This window comes from Lepisma saccharinum, chromosome 15 (assembly GCF_977018435.1).
Source record: "Lepisma saccharinum chromosome 15, izLepSacc3.1, whole genome shotgun sequence".
NCBI classification, from domain to species: Eukaryota; Metazoa; Arthropoda; class Insecta; order Zygentoma; family Lepismatidae; genus Lepisma; species Lepisma saccharinum.
This window is the reverse complement of record NC_139243.1, coordinates 43,237,619-43,258,007: the sequence shown is the minus strand read 5'-3', so window position 1 is coordinate 43,258,007 and position 20,389 is coordinate 43,237,619. Positions and strand designations below refer to the sequence as shown.

The 20,389-nt window shown below is 38.2% G+C and overlaps 1 protein-coding gene across 6 annotated transcripts in view; it reads right to left on the bottom strand.

The window, feature by feature from the left end:
* LOC145999692 (acetylcholine receptor subunit alpha-like) overlaps positions 1-20,389 on the bottom strand; it is a 781,663-nt gene that overhangs the window by 60,976 nt on the left and 700,298 nt on the right. For 3 of the 6 annotated variants that reach the window (XM_083136909.1, XM_083136910.1, XM_083136911.1), the window contains exons 10-11: positions 19,678-19,737; positions 15,794-15,955 (exon numbers count right to left, since the gene is read on the bottom strand). In XM_083136909.1, coding sequence (XP_082993035.1) covers positions 15,794-15,955; positions 19,678-19,737 — 222 coding nt within the window. The remainder of the gene's footprint in view (positions 1-15,793; positions 15,956-19,677; positions 19,738-20,389) is intronic. The other 3 variants (XM_083136912.1, XM_083136913.1, XM_083136914.1) reach the window with 1 other exon arrangement.

Here is a 20,389-nt window from a genome sequence, read left to right as displayed (position 1 = left end):
AAAGTTGAAAAAATGTCTTTGTGAATCCAAAATTTAATGAAAAAATGTTGCCTGAATAGTATAAATAGTGTTATTTTGGTAAAAATTAACATAAAGTTGTAAAATAATTAGTGAAAAGTTGAAAAAATATCTTTGTGAGTCCAAAATTTAATAAAAAATGTTGCCTTAATAGTATAAATAGTGTTATTTTGGTAAAAAATTAACATAAAATTGTAAAATAATAAATTAAAAGTTGAAAAAATGTCTTTGCGAGTCCAAAATTTAATAAAGAATGTTGCCTGAATAGTACAAATAGTGTTATTTTGGTAAAAATTAACATAAAGTTGTAAAATAATTAGTGAAAAGTTGAAAAAATATCTTTGTGAGTCCAAAATTTAATAAAAAATGTTGCCTTAATAGTATAAATAGTGTTATTTTTGTAAAAATAAGGATAAGCTGTGAAAATGTTTGACATAAAGTCAAAGTTTGGTAAAAAATAAACTCAAAATTATGTTAAATAGCACACAGTAACATACATTTACTAATTAAATCAATAATCAAAGGGTCCTAGGTTCGTTACCCCGTGATAAAAGCAAATGGTGAAAACTGTAGGCCCCGTCCCTGATAGCTCTCCCTTCTTCCTAGTACATATAAAAAACCCTTACGCTTCGTTCTCCTTGTTCAAAGTAAAGTTCTCGCTCCAATCTAATTGGGTATCCAAAAACCTCGCTAAAGCGTCCTGTGCCTTAGGGCAACCCTGAGCGGAATATTAATTGGCGGCGGAAACCGGTTCTACAAGCGACGCATAGCTTCAGAGATTTGACCATTGCTGCGCATTCTCAGACATCCTTTGTTGTCTGGATCAAACCCTTCCCATGCCCTACGGCATTGCATACCTTTCTCCTGTTCTTGCGTACTGGTTAACCTTGAAAAAACCGGTTCTGAAAACCTACCGACGCGATCTCTGATTGGTCAATCAGGATCTTTGTTTGTTCTGACGCTGTGACGTCATTTGACCTTGAACGCACTTCCCCCAAATTCCTTTCTCGTCTACCTGCGCAGAGTTCACCCTTGTCTGTCTAGCGTGTGAAACCACCGTCTTTCATACAATAATGCAATTATTACATAGTACTAATTAATAATATTACATATCGCTGGTTCAAATACCGGGACCGTCTCCTATCGTAATTGAACCTGTACCTACAGCCATTACCACCTTTCATAGCAGTTCATAAACCATAGAAAACTTATTTTCAATACTATAAACATTAATTATTATCGATTTATACATTACATACTTTGCAGTAATGAATATAAAACCATATGCATAGCGTTTAGTACCTCTAATTACCTTCTATATACATATTTTTCATAAAATAAATAATTATATATTCATAAAAAGTTATAAACATGCAAATACATAAATGTAAAGTACTCTAAGTACATGCAAATAAATTCTAAATACGTGCAAATTAATTAAAACCCGTGCAAATTAGTTATAAGTACGTGCAAATAAAGGACCACCCACGAAGAAAACATCCACTGGCGCAGACCTCTACTACTCTGTTGGAGAGGCGCAAAGCGATGTCTGTGGGACCTGGAGGTGGTATACAGACACAGGAACAGTAGCAGATCGTCAACGGACAGGTCGTCCACGGATGACACCACCAGCACAAGACCGCTATGTACGACTCTCAGCTCGGCGACAGAATACCATGACGGCAAGGAACATCACTCATGCCCTCCAGGCAGCCTCTGCTGTGCGTGTGTCAAACCAAACTGCCCGTAACACACTCCGAGGAAGTGGTTTACCTTCCAGAAGACTTCTCCGGTGCCAGTACCTATTGCCACGACATCGGCGCGACCGTGTGCATTGGGCCCGTGCACATCGAAATTGGGGACCCGATCATTGGGCTCATGTGCTCTTCACCGATGAATGTAGGCTCTGTCTAAGGACAGATTCACGAAGAGCACGGGTGTGGCGAGGCCCTGGACTGTAAGAGGGGCTTCGTGGTGTCCAGGGGGTCCATCCATACCAAGGAGGAGGAATCATGGTGTGGGCAGGGATCATGCTCGGACGTCGAACGCCCTTAATTCCAATCACAGGGACTCAAACAGCTGTTCGTTATGTCAGGGACATTCTCCAGACGACTGTGAAACCATTTCATCAGGAAATTGGTGACGAATTTGTCTTGGTGGATGACAATGGCCGTCCACACCGCACACAGGTGGTGCACGATTACCTGCAGGCGGCGAATATCCGTCGCGTGCTCTGGCCAGCGCAAAGTTCCGACATGAATTGCATCGAACATGCATGGGCAATGCTAAAAAATGCCATTGCAAACCGTCCTGTTACTCCCACCAATCTTCGTGAAGTTCTTCTTGCGGCACAGGACGAATGGGATCACTTACCGCAAGATCACCTTGAACGTCTCATCCTCAGTATGCCACAGTGTGTTCAAGACCTTCTTGCAGCCAGGGGAGGACACACCAAGTGGTAGGTAATGTTTCTGATGGATCCGCTATGACGAACAGTCTTCTTGCGACAGTTCTTTGTTTTTTCGCCTCCATCACGAATTGTGCCATTTTAGTTTTAAAAACATTTCTGAGAAAATTGTACATTTTTTGTTCCCTTTTCATTCAACAGGTCTTGTTCTTCATCTTTTCTTTTGTATTCCCATTGTCATTGTCAATAAACTTTGTGCTTCATATATATTTTGTCATTTTCCGTCCTGATGCAAAACTTTTTTGACTGTGTTTAGATTGCTGAATTGATTTAAGTCCACTTTATGCACAGTAAGGCTAATCGGGACTGGGCCTACAGTTTAAAGTGGGATCCGAACCACTTGTGCCTCCGCCGGGTATCGAACCCGGACCCCTTGATTACAAGGCAATAACGCTACCACTGCGTCATCGGGGAGGCCTAGATTGCTGAGTTGATGTTGTTGGTATTTGTCAATACCCTGTCTAAGTACAGGAATGAATATTGATTGATTTGTTTTATTTTAATTCGCGGAGATGAGGATGAGCGATGATATGATGAAAATTTTTTCGCAAAGAACACCCATGCCCAAACGGGGATTGAAACCCGTACTCATTCTCGCGATTGTCTAATTAACAGAAAATCGAGGTAAAATATACCAAATCAAGGAGAAGTGAAAATATTACTGTTGCATGATGTAACAATAGTGTTCCATTCTTTTCGAGCCATTGGCCTCTGTGGCTAGTCGGCAGGGAGTCTGACTTACATGCGGGAGACTCGTGTTAGTTTTTCGAAGTGGGTGATCCAAGATCCCTTGTCCTCGAATTTAGTGGTTCTGTGGCTCACGCAGCCTCAAATCAATGGATACTTGGGAGAAATCCTGGTCATATCATCTACAAAATGGCCCTATCCTCACATCCCATAAATGTGCCTACATGACACGGTGCTATATGCACGGGGAACTTTACCTTTTATCTTACCCGTTTGAGACATCATTTTTCGCCTAAATTATTTTTTAATAAAACTATTATATAATATAATAAGGTAATAAAACTGCAGAAATAACTGTTGCAAGAAAACTCTTTATATCAAAAAGGAATAACCGTTAAATGTAAATTTGTGTTACGAACAACGAACTGGTCTCAAATTCTAAGTACGAGGGCCATCCGGAAAGTAGTACCCGTTCTCGCCGTGTGGAGCGCTAGTGATGCGAATAGCCGTTGTTCAAGGTCAAACGACTTCAGTTGACTGTCCGCTCAGTGTGTGTGAAGTTTCGTAGCGCTGTCATTGTCGTTATTGTTTCTGTGAGTGTTTACAATGTTCAAAAAAATTGAAAACGCCGCCACTTGTGAAGTTAGGGCTGTGATGAGATTTCTCAACGCCAGGAATGTGCGACCTTGTGATATTCACCGTCAATTAAAGGAGGTTTATGGAGACAATGTTTTTGACGAGTCGTTTGTTCGGCGCTGGTGTCGAAACTTTAATTCGGAGAGGGTCTGTCATTACTTACGAACTGTTGACGAATTCATGAACAACGTTCGGCGCGTCACACTGGATGAAATCAGTGAACAGTTCACTAATGTTTCGCGAACAATTCTTCATGAAATTGTCAAAGATCATCTGAAGTATGGGAAAATTTGTGCAAGATGAGTCCCTTACTTCCTTACATTTCATAACTGATGAGAAACTGAAAGAAGGGGTGACTACTTTTCTCAATGGACTGGCGGCAGAGGAATATCAAGCTTGGTTCTAAAAACTCATCACACGTTATGACAAATGATTAAATGTACATGGAGACTATGTAGAGAAGTAGTTTAAAGTTGTTTGTTAACAATTACAAAGTTTTTTCAAAAAATATTTGTTAGTTTTTTTAAAAATTCCAAAACGGGTACTACTTTCCGGATGGGCCTCGTACATCACGTGCACAGTCCTTTAGTGTGTAGCACTTCGACTTTTTTTAACAATTCCATGGACAGGACTGAAAAAGCTAATTCCAGCCCGTTTAGCTCGCACTCCACGTATCGCGTATAAAGAAGATGCTGGAGGTTATGGAGTGTTGCCGGTGAGGGATGCGCCTCCCACCCCCACGACGTGGATTGTTCTCCCGCGGATCAATACCTGGCAGGGAAGAGGAAGGCCGACCATGGACTTGAATTAAATCTTCGGACACTTTGCTCGAAAGACTATTTCTCATGCGCCAATGTAGGCGAAAACTTTGCCTCAACTTATTGTCCTTCTAACCTTTCTAATTAATTCAAACTTTCTGAAGAAAAACGTCAAATGATAATCTCTAGCAGAATAGCTGAAATTATGTGAAGGATGAGTCAAAATTGACAGCCTATCTCAAATAATTGAAGCTGTACTCGCTTACAAACACATAAATAAGGGTAATGACACACACCTCACCTCACGCTATAGCACAATGACAAGTAAACATAATCTTAAGTACGAGTCAGCTAAAATCATGGCAATATTTTTTGCGGTGTATTATGTTGGCAATATAAGTCGAGTTGACATTATCATTTCGCTAATATTTTACAATTTGAATTTATATTGTAATTTGTAGGCAGAATGGAAGCAATCTTGTGTTCCATTTCGTTCATTTCATTCCCCACCAGGGGTTTCCGGGTTCGAATCCCTGCCTCGGCATAGGTGTTCTTCGGGACTGTCCCTTCGTCAATTTCATCATATCATCACTCATTACCATCTTCGCAATTACCCAAAAGTTGCAGAAAAGCGGCGGAAAATGAACCAAATCAATCAACCAATCAACTTCCATATTGTTCGCTGAAAGAGTGCGTGAAAGCGATAAAGGTGGTGTGCACAAAAATAAATTGGAGGTTATATTAGTGCTGTTTTTATTTCTAATATTATTTTGATACAAGCGATTGGAAGGGGGAATTTAACTTATATGTGAATAACATTGTGTACCTTTAGACAGGGGATACGGTTTGGTACTGTCGAGTAGGTAGAATTTCACAATCTTCTAATGTATGTGGGTGTGGGTATGTGTGTATATATATTTTTTCCTTCATAACTCTCGAACACTTGGAGCGATTTCAACCAAACTTGATACACAAATCACTTACAATATGGGACGAAATACTGTAAGGGTAAGACACCCCTGGCACGCATAGGGGTGGGATGGGAGGGGGTGACATGTAAAAATAAATGAAAACGACCGATATTACTGTGGAATCCATAGCTTTCGGGTTCGCCGTTCAATTTATTTATTCTTGCTCCTGGAAGTGAAATTAAAATGTTGTTTATAATCAAGTTTTGAGTTAAATTAATATTATTGTGAATTTGTAAAAGATTTTACTTTATAATTTGTATACTCTACTTCTACTTTTAAATACCTGTAAATAAAATTAGTTACATTTTACACTATAATTTAGAATTCATTATTATCCTGTCTAATAGAAGATTGGGATAAATAAATACCCCGGCAACATCGGGGCAGTACATGATAAAATGAAAACCAAATAAATATTCTATATTCAACTGCTTAAAATTTAGATCTGTGCTTTCGGTTGGTTATCTTACGACAACTGAGTTATTTGAGAATACTAAATACTGAGATTTGGAGGTGTAGTACAGACTTTACCAAATGTTTCACGACAACGACATTTTATACTAGACAATGTAACTTACATAATTCCCTACAGATTTAGGCGTAATTTCATTGTTACCAAATACGCAATGGATATGTGTGAAATGAAATAACATAATTGGAAGACATTATCTTTAAAATACAAACAGCTTCATATTAAATCGAAGATTCCAAAATAAATTGCAAGGAGTAACGGAGGTTCAATTTTATTAAAAACTATGTAATATTAATTTCATATTTTCTCATCGGTGAACGTATATTTCCTTCTAATTAATTTTCCTTTTATCATTCACTCTGATCGAGAACAGCAGTATGGAAAAAGCAACCACAAAAAATAACAATAACCAGAAACAATATTCTATGATTGTGCATGCAATATATTTGAAATTGTTGCCATACTGAATCCAACATGGTGGAAATGTAAATTGAAGCTAGCCCTGGTGCAAAGATAATTAAAATTGATTAGCGGTTGGACAGAGTAAAAATACTGCATTTTTACATTTTATCTCACAAAAATCATTTCATTCATATCATGCACTTAATGCGACAACAGTATTCACTGATATAATAAGTGCTATAAAATTTTGATATTAAGATTGAAAACAGCTAACGGATTGCAATTCTTCTTCATTCTCCGTATCATCTTATTATTGGTCCACATCACAATTAGCATCTCTAACATTTTCACACTTTCCGATATCACCAGAACATTTCCGTGAACATTTATTCATTCCGAGCACATTTGTATTAAATATTCATAACATTTCTTCCGGGGTTGCAGAATATATGCCATGTTTTATGGAAGGAAACATACTGTGTATAACAGTTCATTGAAAGTACAGGGTAATTCAAAGTGAATGGTGCAACTTTACACAGCTATCGTGACGTTACTACGAGGGCGATTCAATAATTATTGTCCCCGGCATACTTAGAGGATATGAATTGCAATGAATGATGGGGATATTGTAGCCTAATGTCTTAGATGCCTATATGCAAAATTTCAGAACCGTAGGTGCTACAGTAAATTTGTTTTTCTCTTTTTATGTGTAAGAGGTGGCACTTAGTTTGAAAAATGGAGAAAACCGAACAACGAGCTGTCATCAAGTACCTCCAGAAAAAGGGGCTAAGCCCAAAGGAGATTCATGAGGACATGGTCAGTGTGTTGGGTGATGGGGCTCCTACCTACCAGGTGGTAAAAAACTGGTGCCGCGATTTCCGTTGCGGCAGGGAAAGCTGTCAACAGGCCCCTGGTGCTGGTCCTCCAACAACAGCATCCACTCCAGAAAACATTGATGCTGTGCATGACATGATTATGGCTGACAGAAGAATCACGGTGCAACAGTTAGCAGACATCATGCACATCTCTGTAGGCTCAGTGGAAACCATTGTGCATGAACACCTGGGATTCAGAAAGGTGTCAGCGCGATTGGTCCCAAAATGTTATCCCGTGAACAACAGAAAGACAGAGTTCAATGTTCAAGGGCTGGTTTGGAGCTGATGGGGGTAGACCTGAAGCAGTTCTGTGATAGGTTTGTGACAGTGGATGAGACATGGCTCCACCACTATGATCCCGAGTCCCAACGACAGAGTATGGAGTGGCGGCACAGCAATTCACCTCCCCCCCGCAAATTCAGGGTGCAAGCATCAGCACGCAAGGTTATGGCCACAATTTTTTGGGATGCGAAGGGTGTGCTACTTATTGACTACCTGGTGGGACACACTGTTACTGGGGACTATTATGCAGCCCTAATCCCTAAGTTACGCGAAGCAATCAAGGAGAAACGGCGTGGGATGTTGCGGCGAAAAGTGCTGTTTCACCACGATAATGCTCCAGCACACAAAAGCCATGTTACTGGTGCCGTAATCCATGCTGCTGGTTTCCATGTGTTGGAACACCCTCCCTACTCACCCGACCTCGCCCCTAGTGACTTTCATTTGTTCCCGAAGTTGAAGGAGCACCTCAAGGGGACGCATTTTCCCTCAAATGCTGCTGTTATGGACGCTGCGGAAGAATGGCTCACGGCTCAGCCACAGACATTCTTTGAAGCTGGCATAGTGGCTTTACAGCATAGGTGGAAGAAGTGCATTACTGTGAAGGGGGACTTTGTGGAAAAATAATACTGCTTATATGTCAGGGACAATAATTATTGAACCACCCTTGTATTTATGGTAGAAAATCAGACAAGGCATCAATACAAAGAAGAACTCTGTAAGTTTTATTCCCACTTAACGGGCTTATTCTGCTTAGCCGATGCTCCACCAGGATCGCCAGTGTCGCAAAATAGCTAATGACCAGTAGAAGGAGTATTGTGTGTTGGAGCTATCGAGAACATGCGTTTCGGTAGTAATGCATATGTTTCACCAGTGTTTGGAAGTATCTAGTTACAAGTAACATTTACTTTTTTGAAGAAATGTAACTATAACTAGTTACTTTCAAAACCAAGTAGCTGTAACTGTAACAGAATTACTTTTTTCGAATAGAAGTAACGTTTCAACAGTTACTTTTACAGTTACTTCATGACATTTAAGTTGCTATATAAATGTCGTAAATTATTGGTGATTTAGAACTTAAAGTAAACCAGAACAATCGATAAACTACCAGTTTCGGCTGCGCTACAAATGTCCATCCATTGTTACATTAATTCCTGCAAACAATAGAAGAGGAAAAGAGAAAGTTGTTCAACTAAATTTGTCTCCCGTCCGTGGACAGTCGGTAGGCTCTGGGTTCCAGGCATTTCAGAGTGGCAGGTTTCTCGTATGCTTCATCTTCCATTTGTAGTCCTCAATTCTACAGCGCTATCCATACCAAACAGTTTCAACCTTCCGAAAGATTTGCCTGTGAATTGTTAGTGCCTTCGAAACTGTTGACAACGACATGCTGTCTCGTGCATAGCAAGTACTTGATTATAGTTTGGACCTTTTCCACATTACACGTGGTTCTCATGTTGAATCTTTATAATGTTGTCATGTGAGTAAAACATTTAGAGTTATTCTTTATATTGATGCCTTGTCTGATTTTCCATCATAAATACATAGTAACGTCATAATAACTGTGCAAAATTGCCCCTCGTCGAAAGTGAATCGTTTGGAACTGTTCTCATATAATAATTTGCTAATGAGTCTTATTATATTTCCCCAGTGACCATACAGACTACATCAATTTTCATGGTACAGTATAATTCATCTAAAGCAAATATCTAAGAATAGAGTTTGTTTCTCTAAGACAAAACTATTTACAATTTATCGGGATGCTAGAATGTCGTTTCATTCTCAGTGACATCTCAATGTGTAGATGTTTAATAAAGTCTATTAGCAATACAATACTAAATTGTAGCCTAAAATCAGAAGTTTTGTAGTTCCTCTAACTTAGATCAAACGTGACCAGAAATATATTGCGAAAATTGATGGATTCGAAGTAGGTTACATTTTTCATAAATGCAATGAAAATATTCAGGTTGAAATTATTAACCCAAGGAAAAGATTTACATAAATTATCATGGAATAAATGAAATCCAAAATGTGTTATATTTGCCTAGTCATTGCCGTTCCAGAAAAAAATAGTTATTACGTAAATGTCTGCTAATTAAAAGAGCAGTAAGCGCCATGTTGAATAAATTGCCGCCATATCTAAACAACACGTGACAGAAGTGACTGTTCTTGATGTTATTTGCAGATTCAACTACATCGAAAACATAGAAATCGACACCTATGGGTCAATTTTACCTTTTGAGATTTCGGGTAGCCTACGGTTTCTATACGTCCCAGAATGGCATAATTTGTTCCAGTGTCCCGAAAAGTTCGTTCAGGGTGCACTAACGTCCAAGAATGGGGTGAAAAAGCAGAAATGATTAAGACTGTACTTTTATAAACATTATTCCTATTAAAGTGCGTGGGATGTAATTTATTGAGTATAATGTAAAGATTATGACATATGTGCGTGTTAAATGTATCATCTGTCTACTATTGATAATTAAGTTATGTGTTGGTACTTAGTTGAGGTTTTAGGAGGGAATAGCATCATCCCAAGCATAGCCCTACTTCGATAACTTCTGCCCCCCCCCCCCCATACACACACATAACTGAGAAAAATCCTACAGACTTCTTTACATAGATTTAATGATATCGTAAAAACTTAAACATTGTCTACACCAATCGAATTTCAGCATAATGTACCAAGACTCCCACAGCTCTGTCAGTTGAGTAAAATGGGTGAAAATGAAACAGTGTGGCGAATCGAAAAATGTATCAAATAGGACCAGGGTCTGTACACAGATAAATGTATTATCAAGCACTCGTGACAGTTTGTTTGCAAACATATATCCGGGGCAAGGTCCGTGAAGAGTTTTCCCTTAGGGATCTTGTGACTTCACGCCTCGCCTATGTGTTGAAACCCAGATATCTGAGGTTGTAATTTAGCAGCGCCATCTCTTGATCTTTTGTAAAACGTTGTTGTCTAGAGGTGAAAGCAAAAAGGTGCCAGTGGCGTCTCTCAGCGGTAACTGTGCAGAACTTCTTGCTGATAGTAAATCATATGGAAGATGGTTTGCTACCTGAGTTTGATATCTGCCTATTATACGTTTATCTGTGGTCTGTATGTTTAGTCTATATTAGTACCTTATATTCTGCTTCTATTTATTCCGCTGTAAGGCAGGTGTAAATATTTAGCAGGACTCTACTCACCTTCCATGAGATCTTTGAAGAATAAATCGAAACTTTTTATTGGTAAAACTACACCAGCGCCGCTGCACGATCAGGAAGCAATTAGAAAGGGAAAATGAATTCCTCCGTCAGCATTTCTATGAGGCAAGATGAAAAGAGCTCAACAGAACTTTTCCCAAGAGAGAAATAATATCGAAAAGGCGGTAATACCAAGAAGTTTATATTGAAGATCTTTTAATGGGACCCTGGAAAAGCTATGAGTTTTCTATCTGCGTACACATTCAAAATTTATCGCTGACGGGACGAAATCAGATTACGCACTCTGAAGGAATTAACTTTGGCTGCATTCCAAACGTTTTAGGGACGTCAAAAAAAAGAGTTTCAAAGACCGAAATTAAGTACGTCGTTTTTCTGCAAAGTTCAGATTTAATTATAAACGCCTTTTCCTGATTTGTATTGCATTCAAGGAAGATATCGAATATTCCCAAGTATTCGAATGTGTTCATACTCAATTAACTAACTTGAAAGGAAGTACGAAATCAGGTACTGTATGTAGCAGTGTTTCTGAACCACCGGGGCGCGAAAGGATCTGAAAATTGTCATCTTTGTTTACACAACTATTTTCAGTAACAAATAGTTTGTATTGGAAATATTCAGATTAATAGGAATATTTCGGAATTCACAACATGCTAATAAAAACCAACACTTACCAAATTGAGGTTGGCACTTTTCTAGAGTTCGGGTATTTCGCATGAGTGGCAAAATTGCCATATAATATATTTGCCGAATTTAATTATCCTGGAAATTATGCAAAATTCGAAGTTCTCCTTTATTTTGCACAACTGGAACCTTCAATATTTCATTAGATCCCGTGGTACACAACTAAGTTACATTTAATTTTATATTTGTCAACAAGCCTAAACATAATCGAACTGTTCCTCTTTATGATTACGCCGTAATTTTATTATAAATATCTAATTCCAAAGGTACAATATACAGGGTTAGCCCAAAAGACATAGACAGTTTAAACACTATATAAATTGAAATTTGTTTTTCACATCAGAAAGCATTTAGTACTGTTGTATAGAGAAAGTTTTCGAGTTTATGACCTCCGCTTTTCGTTTGTCTTCGTGACGTCAGCATCACGTGAGCACCCTTGACGTAAGTTGGGCAGTATGGCCTCTAGCCAGTTTCTGCATGATTGAATTTGCAAAAACAAATTCTGTTACTATCGTGCAGCATCGTTTAAGAACACGGTATGGTAATCAACCACCCATAAGGCAGTCAATCTACGATTGGATCAAGCAATTTAAGGAAACTGTTTGTTTGTGCACGGGGAAAAGTCCTGGGAGAGGAGAACTCGACTACCTCATTGATATCTGTCGTGTTACAAAAGGGTCAGACATACAGTGGTTTCGGCCAAGGAATGGACTTGGAAATTCTATTTTTGTCTTTTTTGTCGATAGCCAGGGAGGGTTACATGAGCAGCTAAACCAATCAGCTATGTCCAGCTGCCGTGCTGAAGGGAAATTCTCGTGGTATTCTGCGTTGCCAAATAATTCGTTTCGAGCCGTTTTGGAAACAGAACGCACCCTCAACAAAGCCAAGCGCGACGAAACCTAATGGTTGCCGCCCCTCAGGAAGATAATGGGTCTGCGATTCCCTGCCTCTGCCTGAAATGCGAGCGAAGGTGGCATGTTGACAGGTAGAAGTGTCGTGTACGACTGGACAAAGCAGCTTAAGGCTTAAAGCAACCGGTAGCAACATCGCTTTTCCCCACTTGAACTGGAGGCGGAAAGTCTGGCTTTCCTCAAGTCCATTCTTTGGGCACTTTTTAGAACACTTGTAACTTACCAATGCAAACTTCAGGACGTACTTTTCCAGCCATGTAAGTGTTTTATCCCTATCATTAAAACTCTTCATTTTGTAAAACTTTGAAAGTGCCTTTTCTTTTAGGCTAACCCTGTATATAAAGTACAATATATTACTTATTGTATAAAGAAAAAAATACCACTGAGATACAGTCCTCGAACTGGGTAGATACACAGCTTAGAAATTTCTCATGCAGTATCCTTCCAGCTAGTAGGATAATTATCATAGGCATCCACCATCTACTGCTTTGCCTCCAGGTTGATCCATACAAATACCCCCCCCCCCCCACTATCGTCATACTCGACAAAGCATCCACCAGCCGGGAATTTCCAATTCAAGCACTGTTGTAATGACATTATAGCAAGAGTAGATTGAGCTAATTTCTGCTGTGAGGATGAATGGTGATTGGATTAAATTAATTAAAGTGTGCTGACAGAGGGATAGCCATGCTCACGCTGAAGTCTGGGACCGTCAAAAGCAAGATCCTACATCTGCACTCTGCACTCATAGCGCTCGGCCACGGAGGTGATTTGTTATGTTTTAAAAACCTTACAATCAAGGGCGCCGCAGGATTTTGTTTAGGGGAGACAGAGTCAAAGAAATTTTATTATTATTAATAAAAATTATATTATTGCTATTGTTAATGCTATTATTGTTTTTTAATTTTGGTGTTGTTGCTATAAGTATTACATTACGGCTATTATTACTTATGTTTTTTTTTAAAAATTACATGCATTTGTAGTTTCCATAACTGTATACTTAACATTAATTCATGTAGGACAAAAAGCTGTTTTCTATAGTTAGATAATCAGTGCAAAATAGACTTTAAGCTTAAATGTAAACCTACTTCAAATAATAGTAATAATAGTAATAATAATAGTTGCTGTAACTTACGGTCTGTAAGTCACAGAAAACAATACCTTTTTGATATAAAATATATATACAATTTCGCCATTCCTATTAAATTAACTCTTTCCAGAAATCTCGGCGCCGATGCTTACAATTAGTGCAACATGTAAGTTCAACAATCAGCCGTTAATTCTGATAAGTTACAAAGTCTATTTGTGTTAACACACTTATCTTCATTTCTAAACAACACAGGGCTGCTTACAATCAGGTATGAACTAGTTAGCTTTGAAAAAGAATACAATGAACACAAACGCAATATGTATGCAAAATGAAAATAAAAAATAGGGTTTAGTTGTAAGATTTTTCATTAAAATATTCAGTAAAATTACATGCATGAAGTGCAACTATGTTTATACCGGCGATAGTTAATGACATGACAGGAACTAGTAAACACATTCTGTCGTAATGACTGTAAGACGTGTTTAAAATCATCACCATATATTTTCATAACATGTTCATAAGGATTCATTTCCTCAGACGAACCTGTCACAAACATGGGGAATATTTGACTTACAATTATCTCGTTTTGTGCCATCAGATAACATTATTGCCTTTGTAGCCAAGAAGACCTGTTTTAGATTTCCGGAACCCATTTATTTAAGTGTCTAGTAATTCTAATTCGGATTAATGTATTTGTAGTAAACATTGTTTTGCAATATGGTACATGACTGCTCGAACATTTATTGTTCGTTTTAATTTAATACAATAAATACTTGTCATAATACTTGATCATCCCTTTTGTGAGGGGCACGTTCCCCTCCCGATAAATCCGTAAATGACGACCTCCACTTTTCACATTCAATTATGCGTTACACCATCTTTCAAGTATACCATATTCTCATTCCGCGGCGGGAAAAACACGACACCTAGTAAATGACCATGGGTAACACTGCCCTATTTACCATTGCTTAATGCCTGACTGGACCTTTGGCAGCCGTCAAAGGTCCAGTAGTTTGTTTTCACTGCTATCTAGATAGGAGTTTAATAACCCATAGCTCGACAGCCCTTGAAGGACCTAGACAAATCTTCCGACTGCCTGTCTCCCTCCCACAATTCTACCTAGAGGTGTGGAGATCTTCAGCCGGTAATGGGGTGACATGGGGTCAGCACATCAAACCAGCAGCCGTTATAGGAAGTTTCCGAGACCGGGTTACGACTTGTTACTAGAGCTTATATTTCAGTGGAGAACAATAGTGATCCACTCGTACACTTCCACGTGCGACTGCCGTTTGGTAGCATTCTTGACCTTGGCTCCCAGTCTACCTTCCTGGAACAGTGCAGGGACTATGTTGGTTCAGCCGTTATTTGAAATCTATCCATTGTTGACTTGTTACTAGAGCTCATATTTCATTGGAGAACAAAAGCTATCCACGAGCCCATTGACGTGATACGTAGTATTTCTATATAGGCCTCCCCGATGGAGCAGTGGTAGCGTCGTCTCCTTGCAATCAAGGGGTCCCGGGTTCGATACCTAGTGGAGGCACAAGTGGTTCGGATCCCACTTTAAACTGTAGGTCCAGCCCCGATTAGCCTTCCTGTGCATAAAGTGGACTTAAAACACCAAATCAATCAATCAATCATATATATAGTAGCTATATATATATATATCTTAATATCTGTTATATTTATACATATATTAAGTGGGGATGTCCAGACCACAAACAAACTACTTTTGAATTGTTTTGGAAAGAGAATAACAAAAGTATAATTCTAATTATGTATTTTTATTTTTTCATTATATCCAAATGTAATGGACTATAACCTGTCCCAGCAGGGCCGCACATAATGGCGGAGAGGAGGAGGAAAATCGAGTGGACAATTCCAAGCGAAGCAGGGAAAGCGGGTGACTCCAGTCGTTTCCCCCTCCACCCATTACGCAATCCCGTTCCTCTCACTGTTCACTGGTGGAGCCTCTCACGTCACTACTTGCGCAGAGACATGTTCTCGTTAGCCTGGTCCACAGATAACTGGGGCAGGGAATATATTTATAATTTCCTTCCTCCTGTAATATGTTGAGTGAAATAACTTATATTTTTTTGTTATGTGAATCAGAATACTTCAAAAAGGGCATTGTCACTATAAAATCTGATACATCTTGATAAAATAATGGGTATAAACGTTAGTATTCCATGATTTACAATAGTGATCCGCACGACCAACGACCGATTTTTTCTTTTCAGTGTTTTAAACAGAAGGATTAGAATCTTAAGAATCCACTATTTGCAATGAAGTGCGTCTTTGAGAGGAACTAGTAAATAACAAATTCCATGCTGACTCACCTCGGCGGGAAATCATCTCTGGGTTCTAACCCCGGGAAGCGATCCGTGTTCCTCGGAGGGTCCACCACGTCTGCAGGCGAGCGTTCAGGGTAATACGTAGGGTCCCTTAGTTCGAGTCCGTTGCAGGTCCTCACCATTACACGCTGTGACGAACCAACAAGGCTGAAAGGATGCGAAAGATGTTCAACTACATGAAGGAAGACTTTCCGGTCTGGAAACACCAATGGATCAATTTTGGATGAAATTTGATCAGAACAATTACAAACTTTTCTGGGATTAATAAATTTGAATATTCCTAACAAGTAAAACAAATCGTTGCTTTAAATATTGTTTAAACATATGTTAAATGTTATCACTTATAAAAGTATATATGTATATTACCATAAAGCCACAATAACGTCAGCCTCCGTGGCCTTCTTAACTCCCAATAAGATCAAAGTTCTCCGTCTGGACCCTGGCTAAACAGGAATGTGTTATTGTGGGTATATCAGTACTTATTTCATCGGTTCATCATCCATCTCATTCTTCACTGTCGCCAACCTCAGTAACGGAGTGGACAGCACACTACGACAGAAAAGGTTCCAGGTTCGAATCCCGACCGTGGCATCCTTGTTCTTTGCCAAAGTTCCTTCATAAATTTCTACCAATCCTGCCTCCCTGATGAGGAGGTGGTAATGGCGTGGCCTTGTAATCAAGGAGTCTCCCAGTGGAGGCACATAGTTCTTCTGTTCCCACTTTAATCTCTAGGTTCAGTCCCGATTAGCCTTTCCATGCATAAAGCAGACTTAAAACAATAATTCAAATAACTCATCACTCATCCTTATCATCACGATTAGCCAAGAGTAGCAGAAACGCAACGCTAAATAACAAAAGTAAAATCAATTCAAATAAGAGAGGCATATGTGTCCTAAAATACATTATGGGAATACTTATAAAACGAAGTGGGATGTTGACTTTCAGTTTGAAGAGGAACGCAACCAACGGAAGTGTACGCAAAGTGAAACATACTACAAGGTCCGCCCCATAAAGAAACGAAACTGTCAAAAAAAAAGAACCCAACCAAATAAAAAGGTACTGTATTCTGGCAACACTGCAAAGAGCTATAGCTATCTAAATTCCCGTCAGTGCATGTTTCAACCAGTTACAGGCAGTCGGCATCAGGGTAGATCGTTCAGACGGCGTACAAAATACACGCACCAAGATGGAACAACGTTACAGCATAAAGTCTTTTTACAAATTGGTAAATCGTTTACCGAAACGTTACAGATGATACGGGCAGTGTATGCCCAGCATTATCAAGAACACAGGTGTATGACTGGTACAATCGTTTCAAAGGTGGACGTGAAAGTGTCGAGGATGAACCAAGATCAGGACGCCCTTCAACGTCAAGGAATGACGACAATGTGGAGAAAGTTACAAAGGACTGATCCACCATGAATTTTTCCCTGAATACTAAACAATCAATCAGTGGTATTACAAGGAAATGCTTGGTCGACTCAGAAACACGATGAAGCGGGTTAGGAAGGACCTCTGTGATTCTGGCCAATGGTTTCTGTTGCACGATAATGCTCGGCATCATACAGCATTGTCTGTACAACAATACCTTGCTAAGCATTCACCCTCCATACTCTCCGGACTTATCGCCTGCTGATTTTTTTCCTTTTTCCCAAGTTTAAAATGGCTATGAAAGGGTGAAGATTTGACGACGACGTGGACATTAATTAAATGTTACGCGTATATTGCAAACACTTACTGTCAATGACTATCAACAGTGTTTCCAAGACGTGTACAAACGCTGGTCAAAGTGTATTGCCTCCTCTGGTGATTATTTCGAAGGTGATAAAGTCATTTGAAGGTAATTACTTGTTTTCTTTCCTTACAATAAAATGTTCGTTGTTTTATGGGCGAACCTTGGATTTCGGAAAGTTACTGCTGTTTCTTAATGTAACATCTATATTTTTAGAATAGAAAATTTAAAAAATGATAACATATATTTCAGTAGTGTTAAATACTTTAGAAGTTATGAATGTCTAAATGATGGCATCAACGTACCAAATATGATCGCACAAGAGCAATTAAACAATGCACATTTCCGTAGAAGCATATTGTGAATCTTAAAATATTTTATTACCTACTACAAGACAGTGCTGTGACGCCACAAGTAGATATTAAATGTGACAATTTATTCAGGTAGCAAATGTTACAATCCTGACACATTCAGCGTATCAGTTATCCTGAAAGTTATGATATTGATAAATGGAGTCAACAATTTTTGTGCTACTTGTATACCAGTAAAAATTTCATAAATCAAGATAAATAACATTAAGATGGCAACATTTGTTTTGTCACTGCATTATATTTTGTTGTAATAAGTAGTGCCATGATTTAAGCATCAACCTATGCTTCTACACAATGTTTATACCCTGGTAACTTCCTAAGTATGTAACAATCGCTCATTTCAACACCAATTGTTAATAATTAATACGAGGAGAATTAGCATTATCGGTTAATGCAACCTCGGTTACACAGTTTGAAACAGTCGTGAGATACATGTGTTTAGGAATCAATTTTGTTATGATAATCATTTCCTACTAATTAAAGGTTCCTTATATATTAGAACAAACAAGGAATAAACAGATATTTGTAAAAGACAATGCATAATTGGTATATTAAAATATTAGTAAATACCAAAGTTACATGCCAAACGAAATGTGACTAATGTAATACTCAAAACACAGGGAATTTAACTGACCTTCAAAATTTAGATTTTTAGAAGTTGAGTTCAATTAATTTAATCGAGAGTGAACCTACGTTTCAATTTTAATCCGAAGGTGAACAGAAAATTATGTCTCAATATTCGATCTTTGTCTTTGCGTGACACAAAAATGAGGCATGTGTTATCGTATGTTAGTATGTGCTTTCAATATGAAAATATAGTGAAGCTTGAAGTTAAAGTGTTCAAATTCCAAATGAACCCAAATTTACAGAAAATAATGTTGGATACGAATATCCCTCATCCCGATTTTATGTTATCACTCTCTAATGGGCTTTAGTTAGTGTAATGATAAATTATGTTATTGTAGATTAGATAAATTTTACATTAAAACAAATTACGTTAACTTATTCGTACAAGAAATACATCTCAGTTATGTAAGAAAATGTAATACCCTCAATTAAAATTGATTGATTGATTTGTTTTATTTTACTTCGCGTTTTGCGCCTTTTTGCTAATTTGCGAAGATGGGGATGAGGGATAAAATGATGAAATTGTTGAATGGACATTTACAAACAACCATGCCTGAGAGGGATTCGAACCCGGAACCCCTAGCGTCGCAGCGCGATGTGCTAACAACTCGGCCACGGGGTCCGGCCGTTAATTATAAGTATTCTGGTTAAAACATACGTATTCTAAACCCGTGACTATATACGAACATGTCAATTTGGATAACTCCGTATAGTATTTAAAATGCTGTGTGAAATAAGGCCAATGTGATAGTTAACGTAGCGATTTTCTTTATTCCATTCTTGTAAATTTATATGAACAATTCGAAACTTAAATTAATCGTTGAGTCCCGATATAATAATGAGTTGAAAGTTTCACCCCTTATTAGTTTTTTTAAGAAATGAAATATTTGGAAATATATAAACTAAGAACGTATGGTCGGTTATTGATACAATGAACTTGTTCAAACTTCTACGAAAGATTAATTTTAGATTATGGAAGGTTTGCTTTTAAAAAACGCTTCATCTTATATGGCAACATTTTGGTGGCTGTCACTGCCTCTTTTCTTTTAATTTTTCCGAATCATATCTTATTCTCTAGCAGGAACAACAATATTATGAATGTGAGATTCTCATACAAAAATGATAATTATATTATATACCTGATATGGTCAACTTCTGGCGTTCGGTTCTCCTTACATAGCGACCCTGCCACCGAAGTGCTGCAGTTCCCGTAAGTGAGAGAGAAACTTTGCATGTGAGTTACTACTTATTGGCGGCTATTGCATATGTGAATATGCGCTGATGCATATCATTCAATAAATTTTCGTAGATATTTCCAAAACAATAATTAAGAAAAATATCGTTAAAAAACTCTTGTCCCTTTTTGGCCCTACAACTTAAATGTTACCCACATAACCAATGTTCCTCACCTTAAGGTGTCTTATAACAGAATTGCATTTCATTTATTTTTTGCAGCATATAATTTTAAATAGGGTTTGAAATAACAGTTGGTAACACAATAATAAGATAACTATAAAGTAATTATAACAAACAACAAGAATTCCAAAATGGCTCAAATTATTGAAATTTTACACAGTCTCAGTGGAATCTGTAACAAGATAGACAAATAACTTAGAGAACGAAGGACATGAGGAGCAAGGAGTTAATGTGTATTTGCCTTGTGAGCTACAATAATGGACTGAAAATATGAACTTCTCATTCACGATAAAGCTAATAATTACAAAAAACTATTTCTGCCTTAGCGTGACTCGTAACTGAGGCTCCAAAAGTTACGGGAACAAGTCCCGACCAAGGTATTGGTGTTATCTGTGAGTGTGTTCTCTCATCGCTGTCATCTATATTAGTTCATTC